This window comes from Cupressus sempervirens, chromosome 3 (assembly GCF_028749045.1).
Source record: "Cupressus sempervirens isolate cs-2001-9-10 chromosome 3, ASM2874904v1, whole genome shotgun sequence".
NCBI lineage: Eukaryota > Viridiplantae > Streptophyta > Pinopsida > Cupressales > Cupressaceae > Cupressus > Cupressus sempervirens.
Genome location: NC_143120.1, coordinates 1,059,261,610 through 1,059,271,771, shown reverse-complemented (window position 1 = coordinate 1,059,271,771; position 10,162 = coordinate 1,059,261,610). Strand labels below are relative to the sequence as shown.

The 10,162-nt window shown below is 35.7% G+C and overlaps 1 protein-coding gene across 3 annotated transcripts in view; it reads left to right on the top strand.

The window, feature by feature from the left end:
• The first annotated feature begins 1,508 nt into the window (after positions 1 to 1,508).
• Positions 1,509 to 10,162, top strand: part of LOC149570386 (putative chloride channel-like protein CLC-g) — a 32,926-nt gene continuing 24,272 nt past the window's right edge. For 2 of the 3 annotated variants that reach the window (XM_089823032.1, XM_089823033.1), the window contains exons 1-7: positions 1,520 to 2,767; positions 3,213 to 3,413; positions 4,202 to 4,379; positions 7,152 to 7,414; positions 7,527 to 7,796; positions 8,089 to 9,217; positions 9,326 to 9,476. In XM_089823032.1, the coding sequence (XP_089679158.1) occupies positions 2,583 to 2,767; positions 3,213 to 3,413; positions 4,202 to 4,379; positions 7,152 to 7,414; positions 7,527 to 7,796; positions 8,089 to 9,217; positions 9,326 to 9,476 (2,377 nt within the window). In that variant the 5' untranslated portion in view covers positions 1,520 to 2,582. Of the gene's footprint in view, positions 2,768 to 3,212; positions 3,414 to 4,201; positions 4,380 to 7,151; positions 7,415 to 7,526; positions 7,797 to 8,088; positions 9,218 to 9,325; positions 10,076 to 10,162 lie in introns of those variants that run through there. The other variant, XM_089823034.1, reaches the window with a different exon arrangement.

The following is a 10,162-nucleotide window of genomic DNA, read 5'->3' as shown; positions in this document are numbered from 1 at the left end:
TGTTTTCAATGTAGTCTATTTTGCTTTGATTAGGGTCTGGATCTTTGCTTCAGTTGTATGAGTTTGAGTGCTTTTTCTAGTGGGGAGGAATGTAAGCCGATACTGAGGGTGTCTTGTTACCTTTTGAGTAGGTAAATCAATAGGGTTTTCCTGTATCGATGTAAATGATTTAAGCTTTTCTGCTAGAATTGATGACAAAGACTAATGTGACTTCAGAGAGCCTAGATGTATGTTATTAGGTCTTGAGATCTAGATAGGTTGAAAGGCTTGATAGTTTTGCTGACTTTGTTTCAACGATGATTGGATATGATTTACTTCTCTATTGTTATATTTGGTTTTTTTGAAAAAAACCTCTTGATTCTTCAACCACTGATCTAGTCCTTCAGTCCTGGTATAACTTTTTGAAATCTACTTTTTGCCACCATACTTTCTGCTTTTTCTATTTTGGACTATCTTCCACCCATATTCATCATTGTTTTATTGCTATTTTTGAACGGTTTCATTTCATTCTACATGAAGCCTGATTAGGGTTTTAAAACCATCTACCCTTTCTGGTGGTTTGAAGATTTGTCTTTTTTCTTGCACTGCCGAAAGTACTTCAAATTGGTTTTTGATAGGTAGCCCGCTCCCTCCTATCGTCTGATGTTTGTTGGCACTATAGGTTAAGGGAGGTCTACATTTTGAATTCATCGTTTTTCCTACCTTTTTCAAATTTTTTGTCATTTTCGCTATTTTTGCTAGGCAAATAAATTCTTTTTATTATTTATGATGCATATCTTACATTAAATATATTTATTTTTACTTGATATCTTTTTTATAATTATATTCAATGTATTTTTCTTTAGATAAGAATGTGGTATTGTTCTACGTGCAATGATTTTTTATTGACTCATTGATGTAATTGTCCAAAAATGGTCTAAAAAGCATCTATACTAACACATTAATGTCACATAATATATTTTTTAATATTTCACAAATCGATAATTTATAAAGTTAAAATTTAGCATGTATATTTTAGAAAATAAATTTTTTATAATAAAAGATAAATATATAAAAATTTAATTGGTCAATTGTAATTCATTTAATCACGATTTAATATAAGCAATTAAAAAAATGCAATAGTACTTAACCAAGTACTAATAAAAATGTTAGAATTATTTTTTTAATAAAAACGTTAGAATTATTTTTTTAATGAAAAAATTAATTTGAATAATCTCAACCCTAACACAAAATATTAATCTTAGAGATTCTATAGTATGGGTAGTCGCAAATATTAATTTGACCCTAAAATTTCATTTTTTTGGGAAATATAAAATAGCTTTGAATAGAGATGCAAATTTGGAAGGATTTTATTTTATATAAGTAAATTTCATCTTGTCAAAGCCTATGGCCGATATTCTTTTAAAAAAACATAATAATAACAGATTTTTTTTTTTAATATTGAATAAATGCCAATTACAAATTGCAAAAAAATCAGATAGAAACACAAAATAATAATCACATGCTGCATGATTATTTGAGTTTTGTTTATGGCATTGGCGTCAATTGAAGTTTTCTGAGAAATATTTCTTTCAGAAATCTGGTTTGGAATAGACTTTCTCTAATTTATGTCAAAATAGAAGATGACGCTGGCTGCCAGATCTGCACCACGTTAAAAAGAATGCCCTGATCAGACTACATCGATCTTTACAATTTCCAATAACACCATGTGTTTTCAAACCCGTTGATCAGTTTTTCTTAGATAGTAAGGCTAAGTTCTGTTGTCATGCAACAACCCTTATCGGAGGAAACAATTTACAAAACATTAACTTCTCCAACATGTGAAAAAACTGCCTAACCAGATCGTCTACCCACTGGAATGGCCCAAGCAAATCCATGATTCATGGGAGACTCGGAAATAAGACAGTGTGAAAATTACATGCAAGAATGCAGTCAGGAACCTTCTAAGTAACCCTAATCTTTGAAAATTCATGGATTAAAGCATATCCACCTTAAAGTGCTCTTGATTCAGGGAAAAATCGCCATGTAGGCCGACTGACAGACACCCCCAACTCGTAGAACAAGTGGTGGATGAAAAGCCCAGACATTTGGTTTAGTATTTAAACAATCTTATCCTAGAAAATTTAGTGCAGCAATGCGTGAATTAGAAAAGGCCTAAAAATAGAGGGGCCGCTTTTATTTTTTGTTTTTTTTGTCTTTGGCGATTTGCGCCCCGTATGGATGAGTTCAGACTTTTTTGTAGCCTTTCAGCGAGACATTCTGTGCAGTATTATACTATTCTTAGAGGCATGCGCCATGGAAATTTGATGGTTCTACATGGTGCCCTCTTCCTTGCTTGCGAAGAATCTGTTCGAAATGATATTTAAAGTTTTTCTCTACTAAATTTAGTAAATATCCGAGCTTTTTGCGTGTACTAATATTGTCTTCAGGGTCGATTTATCAGCCATTAGAATAAGTGAACTCCTCTGCTCCTGCATTTCAGAAAAATTAGGCCTCGTGTAGTATGTAAGGAGAATTTAAGTGGGTTGATAATGTCTGGAAATTAATTTGTATGAAGGTACGATTTGGGTGTGTTGACAGATATGGGCCGCGTAATCGAAGATGCAGAGTTAAATATTGAGAGCGAGGAAGTAGGGTATGTGGAAAATGATTTGCATGCACCTCTCCTCAAGAGAAAAGGAACATTCAGAGGGTCTATGATTGAGGGCACATCGCAGCTAGCAATTGTTGGTGCTAATGTTTCCCCTGTGGAGAGCTTGGATTATGAGTACGTTGCCTCATTAAACCATTCCCATTTTATTTTCTTTTATCTTGTATGGGGTTCGTTTTATTCTTAATTCGAAAGGGAATAAATCATTATGCTCTGTTTTCTATAATGTTTATTCTTTGCATAATTTTTCAGATCTTAGATGTTAGCTCGTTTTGAATTGAATTATTTCTGGATATATGCAAAGCTATTTCTCATATTTGGACTTTGCGGATCTTAAAACTCAGATTTTGGGTTTTTTTTATTGCGTTCTTTTGTAGAAAAAATTTATTCTGTACGCGCATGATTATTGATAATGATCTTTCTTGCCTAAATTGAATCTATTTTACATTACTTACAGCGTATGTTTATCATGCGTAGGCTTAGTGGATCTAAAAGTTAGATAATGGTTCTTTTACGTGTTTCTTGTTTTCTTTGGTTTCTAATGTTCTTGGTTTGCGGGCAGGATTATTGAGAATGATCTGTTTAAGCATGATTGGAGGAGTAGGTCGCGGGTTCAAATCTTTCAGTACATTGTCCTGAAATGGACTCTGGCATTTCTGATTGGCATTTTCACAGGGCTAGTCGGGTTTTTCAACAACTTAGCAGTTGAGAACATAGCTGGGATGAAATTTGTGATCACCTCCAACTATATGCTTGATAAAAGGTATGGTTGTTGTCTGGTGGCCTGTTCATCTATCAAGTTTAATCAATAAATTGCCGATTTTTATGCTCTGATCCAATGGTCTACTTGACCTGGAAATCACAATGCCTATAGGTTTCTTACTTTATCAATATCAATTTGTTATTGCATTTCTACTGGGCTTTCTACGGCTTTATGTACAGAACATAATTGATGGTTAGTGTTTTCACGTAAAATGTACATGCAAGAACTACGTAAAATGAACATGTAATTGCTAATATCATGACCTAAAATGTTCATGCGGGATTATGCCGTTCAACTGGTCTGTTGTATTAACAGGTTCTATATGCTGGTTAATGTTAACACCATCTAATTGGATGAGTTGTTTAACATCCTTGGAGAATAATGAGTCCCATCGAATGGATGAACTGATAATAAATGCTAGTTGTGGTAATTTGAATCTCTGGGTTAACTTCAAATTGACCATGATACTTGTATGACTGTATTGCATTTGGTGTGTGCTAAAAAGATGGCGATGCTATGATTTTTATGGACTCTATGGCCTGTTGATGTTTTGCTTGACATACCGGGTTAGGAAGCTGAGAGTGTTTCTGGATACAAATGTGTTAGTTTTTACTTTTTTAACACTATTGTTTCAGATCACATTGTATCCGGTTATTCTTAATCGAATTGATTAGAGAAGAAAAATTGGCAGGGGGCTAATGGATATCGAAAAGCTTTTTAAATTATTAATGTCTTTGAAAATTGAACTGTTCTACAAAGATTAACAATTGATATTCGTTTTAGTGCAGGTACATGCTGGCTTTTGCAGTATTTGCCAGCTCTAATTTGGTTTTGGCTCTCTTGTCAGCATTGCTGTGTGCTTACATTGCTCCAGCTGCTGCTGGGTCTGGTATACCGGAAGTTAAGGCTTACCTTAATGGAGTGGATGCTCCTGCTATTTTGGCTCCAAGCACCTTGTTTGTGAAGGTATGTGTACCTTGGCTAATGGATCTAAACGTAGTACCCTAATACTATGTATTCTCTCAGAATGTGGCATTTTATTGCTTCATTGGTTACAATACAATTAGAAGAGTAAATGAGATGTACCTAACTGGCTAAATTCTATGGTTGAAATACAAATACAAGTATGATTGAAATCTTATTGTAATTGAATTTATAATTGACGGAGAGCATTCATATATAATTAGCTCTATCTAAGTCCTTTCCTTTTAGAAAGGAAGGAGGCACTACCCAAAATTGACCAAATTCTATGGTTGAAAACAAAGACGAAGTGTGATTAATGAATTTGACTTTGAGGGAGATTATTGACATATTGTTATAAGTAGCTTTATTCTTTTTCTTGTGATTATTTGTTATATTGTGTTGTCAGGAACATAACTTTTATCCTACGTTCTGTTCTGTGCCTAATGCAATGAGATGGAATCTTCCCTTTTCATTTATATGGGATCTTGGCTGGAAATTTGATCAATCAATTCTTTCACTGTAGTAAATTCGTACCATGGTTATAGACAAACTGTATATGCGGTGAGAAATTAGTCAAGCTTTGTATTCCTTATTGATGCTGGTTTTCTGAAGTTTGGAATTTTGGCAGTCTTCCTGGAAATTACTTTAATGTTTATTGTCAAATAAAGGGATGCCTTACTTTGAGATTTATATTTTATCTTTACATCTTCCTCTTGGAGGGAAGCTTATGATGTTCGGTTGTATAACTAAAGAATTTCTTTCTTTTTTAGAAATTTCAGTTCACAATCTTTTGCATTCATTGAATATCATTTAAAATACAAAAGATTTGAAATCTCTCCTAGGGGAGAGGACCTAGTAGTTGAGCACCCTAACTTTGTGCTTCTCAAAATCCTATGTGGAAACTTCAAATCACTCCCATTTTTTGATAGTAGCTTACTCGGCAAGTCCCCTGCTTATAACTAAGGTTTCAGAGCCACATCATCAAATATGGTGCCAAATCACCATCCTTTTTGCCAAGGTGTCCAAAACAGCCCCCAAAAAAAGTGAGACCAATCATAGTGCATTGGAGACCCCCATACTTGTGCAGCTGATGTGGCATCACACTATTGGTTGTTTTTTGGGAAAAGGGACACACTTCATTCAATTATGGGTAGTCATCATGATGGGGACGCAACCCACGCACAAAATGGACACAACAGGAAAAGGGAAATTGTATTAACTGTGAAAATAAGCTAGTACATTCAGTACAGAGAAAATAGACTTCAAAACATGCCCTAAGGGCTTACAATAACATAAATTTGGAGATAATTTCTCCTTCCAGTACCTCCTCTCAAACTCCACCCCGAACTGCCTTTTACAATGCCAGAAATGTCCTTAAATAGACCCTGGAGGGTTGAGGACTAAGAATACATTCTAGAAAGTGCTAGCAGGCATCCACCGACCAAGTAGAAGGCTCCAGAAGCCGCGTTAGAAGTTGGTGCAAATCTAAAAGAATCAAAAAACGGTAACCGAACTTCCGAGAGGCATAACTTTTGAACTGTAGCTCCGATTGACGAACCGTTTACATTTCCGGAAAGCTCTCGAAGCGATCTATAGCCCTATGGACCAGCTTCTCTCGTCCCCCATTTTTCGGCCCTTTTCGAGGTCATTTAATACCCCTAACCTGACTTTGAAGCATTCTTAGGAGGTTTCCAAAACCCAAAAAACTGCGATAACTTTCAAACTGTGGGGCCTTTTGACTTGATTCTTTTTTTGGAATGCTCTAAATTACAATTACATTCATTTGGCCAATTTACACCTCCTAGTTCACCAAAATGATGGCTCAATTACATACTCCTAGTTTTTCGGCATTTACATGTATCCCAAGGTGTTCAAATACTCTATCCTTGAACACTGATAGTGGAACTGTGAGAGTTGGAACCTTTATTTGACCCAAATGGGTATCCAGAAATGAAAACACATGAAACAGAAACTAAGTCTAAGTACATTTTTTTTTGGGTGACACAGGATTGCCCTTATACCTCTGGATGCTCCTGCATCACATCATTAGCAAGAACAACTTTAAAGTCACAACTATTGGTGCAATATTGTAAAAAATGCTGAATATTAAATCAACAAGTGTGGGTGTTAACAACTCCTATCGCAACAATTGGAACATGCTCAAGTACTGGGTCCTCTCCCCTAGATAAGGATTTTCTATTTTGGTAAAAACTAATAGAGACAATGAAGATTAATCTTCAAGTTTATTATTCTGTACAATGAACTGGTTCAGCTCTGAATTATTATTGGAGCCTTTGTTTGCTGGCTAGTCACCTTGGTAAGCTAGCTAGTCTCTGTTTATGTATGGATTAGGGAATCTAGGTGCAAAGTTTTATATTTTTAATTTTTGAACATTTATTTATGATAAAATAATACAAGCATACAAAGATTAACATATTTAGAGGGATCTTCTTTTAAACCCAATGCCTGCACTCTGAATGGGGTAAAATATTTTGTAAAATTATTTTGAAATATAATAAATTGGGCAATTTGCCTCTTACTGATTTAAAAAAAAAAAAAAACCAAAAAAAAAAGAAAAAAAAAAAAAAAAAAAAAAAAAAAAACATATGTAGAGGCATGGGATTTAAGTTTAAGTTTGAGTAGGCATATTTGCATTTCACTCCCACTCCTTAAAGCAACATAGACAGACATTTTTTGAACTTATTCTTTGGATTTCATGGTGTACACCATAGCGCTCTTCAAGCATAATGTATTGATTGTGGCTTCTACATGCAGATATTTGGTAGCATTTTTGCTGTCTCTGGTTCTCTGCACGTAGGTAAAGAGGGGCCAATGGTACATACTGGTGCATGCATTGCATCACTATTGGGGCAGGGAGGTTCAAAGCGTTATCATTTGACATGGAGATGGTTGCGATATTTCAAAAATGACAGAGATAGGCGTGATTTGGTTACGTGTGGTGCTGCTGCAGGAGTTGCTGCAGCATTTCGTGCACCGGTTGGTGGAGTTCTTTTTGCACTTGAGGAAGCAGCATCATGGTTTGCCATTTTTTCCTTCATACGCAGTGATAAATTTGGTTCAGATTTTCTGGAACATAGATGTGTTTTATGTTTCACTAAGAATTTTATGGTTTTTTAAATTTGTAATTAGGTGGCGAAGTGCACTTCTTTGGAGAACCTTTTTTACAACAGCAGTGGTTGCTGTAGTGCTGAGAGGACTTATTGACTATTGTCAGAGTGGGCACTGCGGCCTTTTTGGAAAAGGAGGCTTGATCATGTTCGATGTCAGTTCAGTGACAATATCTTATCACATCAGTGATCTACTTCCAGTTATAATTCTTGGAGTTTTTGGTGGCATACTTGGGGGTCTTTATAACTATCTTTTGGACAAGATTCTGAGGGTTTATAGTCTCATTAACGAGTATGGAAATTACATCCTAATCATGTTTTCATTTTCCCAATTGCGGAGTTTGATACAGTACTATTTTATCTTTAAATTTGATTCAACAACACGTGCTTTTTCCTCCATGTTATGTCTGAATAATGTTTTATTAACTGAATTTATCATTAGTAATTATATCTCTTTTTATTTTCTAATATCGATGCATCATTAATAATTTTTGAAGACTTAATCTCCAATTGCAAGTGTACAACTTTATTTCTCTTTGGTAATCTGATCAGTCTTCTGTTTGACATGAGTTTCTTTTGTACAGGAGGGGTCCCTTGTTGAAGTTGATTCTTACTGGCACTCTGTCTATCATTACATCTGCTTGTGCCTTTGGACTACCATGGCTTGCTAAATGTATACCTTGTCCTGAAGGATTAGAAGAGTCATGTCCTACAATTGGTCGTTCGGGAAATTTCAAGAAGTTCCAGTGTCAACCTGGTCATTACAATGATCTTGCTAGCTTATTTTTCAATACAAATGATGATGCAATTCGCAATCTCTTCAGCAGTGGCACAGCAACAGAATTTCATCCCTCATCTATATTACTGTTCTTCGGTGCGGTGTATGTGCTTGGACTTTTGACATACGGAATCGCAGTACCATCAGGTCTATTTATACCTGTGATTTTGGCTGGTGCCACTTATGGTCGTTTCGTTGGCATGTTTATGGGATCATTCACAGAACTGGATCAAGGACTTTTTGCCGTGCTTGGTGCGGCTTCCTTTCTTGGTGGCTCAATGAGAATGACAGTGTCATTATGTGTAATTCTTCTGGAGCTGACCAATAATTTACTGATGCTTCCTCTAGTCATGTTGGTACTATTAATATCTAAGGCAGTTGGTGATGCGTTCAACAGCAGCATTTATGACCAGATTGTTCACCTAAAGGGACTTCCATTTCTTGAAGCAAACGCTGAGCCTTATATGAGGCATTTGACTGCAGGCGATGTTGTTAAAGGCCCATTGGTGACATTTGCTGGAATAGAAAGGGTTGGCAATGTTTTGCGGGTCTTGAAGAGCTGTAAACACAATGGTTTTCCTGTAATAGATGAACCTCCGTTGTCAGAGGCACCTGTATTATGTGGCCTTGTGCTGCGTTCACATTTGGTTGTTTTGCTGAAGAGGAAACTGTTTTTAGCATCACAAACATTTTCCAGCACAGATTTTAGTCAACAATTCTCTTCTGTTGACTTTGCCAAGCCTGGTTCAGGGAAAGGCATCAAGCTTGAAGATATTGAGGTTAGTGCAGATGAAGAGGAAATGTTTGTTGATTTGCATCCATTTACCAATACATCACCTTATACTGTTGTGGAAACCATGTCGTTGGCAAAAGCATTGATGCTTTTTCGACAAGTTGGCTTGCGCCATCTTTGTGTGGTGCCCAAATCTTCTGGGGTACGTGCCTTTCTAGTTTTTGCCAACCTTCATGCACATTTGAATTGGATACTTGGTCAAAAATGTTTTGTTGGATTATTATCTTATCATTAGTTGATGACTTTGCAGAGACCTCCTATAGTTGGAATATTAACTAGACATGATTTTATGGCGGAGCACATTTTGGGTCTCTTTCCTAATCTGAAGCAGAGTAAGTGGAAAAGGGTGCGCATTCGGGTATCTGTATTTACCACTATTATGAAAAATCTCCCAATAATAGGTAAGTACTGTTAGATCAATGTGTTGTTGGTTCATATGCTTTCTAATTCAGGAAAAAGATCAAAGGCTGATTGTAGCACCTTCCCTGACATATGCTAGCTGTACTCTGCAATTCTCTTTTCTTGAGGAATTTGGCTTTGATCTTCCATCAAAAGATATATTATCTATCCTTGGATAATCGGCTATTTAGGACAAGTCTCAGACACTTTTTACTTTCCCAAGGATGATAATATAGTATATGTCTTTTCTTTGTGACGCATTTTATGCAGACAAATTCAGTGGTTGTTCCACTGTCTTCTTTTCTGCATAGATAAAAATCTTTTAGCCATCTCCTTTCCTGCATGTAAATTATTTTTTTAGCCCTTTCAGCTGAACGGGGATTAGGGTTAATGTGCAAGTGACTCGTTTGAATTTTAGAATGATATTAACATGTTAGTAGGAGAGATTAATGTCTCCTAGCATGATAAAATGTCGGGAAAAAGGGTCACAAGATCCTGCTTTATTGAGTAAGAAGATTGTAAGTTTCAAAGCAGAGAGTATTGAATATAAGATCTCAAAATATTGCTTGCTCCTTGTGCAAGCAATGATTATTTCATAATATATCACATTGTATTGAATAAATGTTTACGCAACTGGCACTAGATATGAATTCAACTGTTTCAATTTGTTATGCATATGCCTCATAGT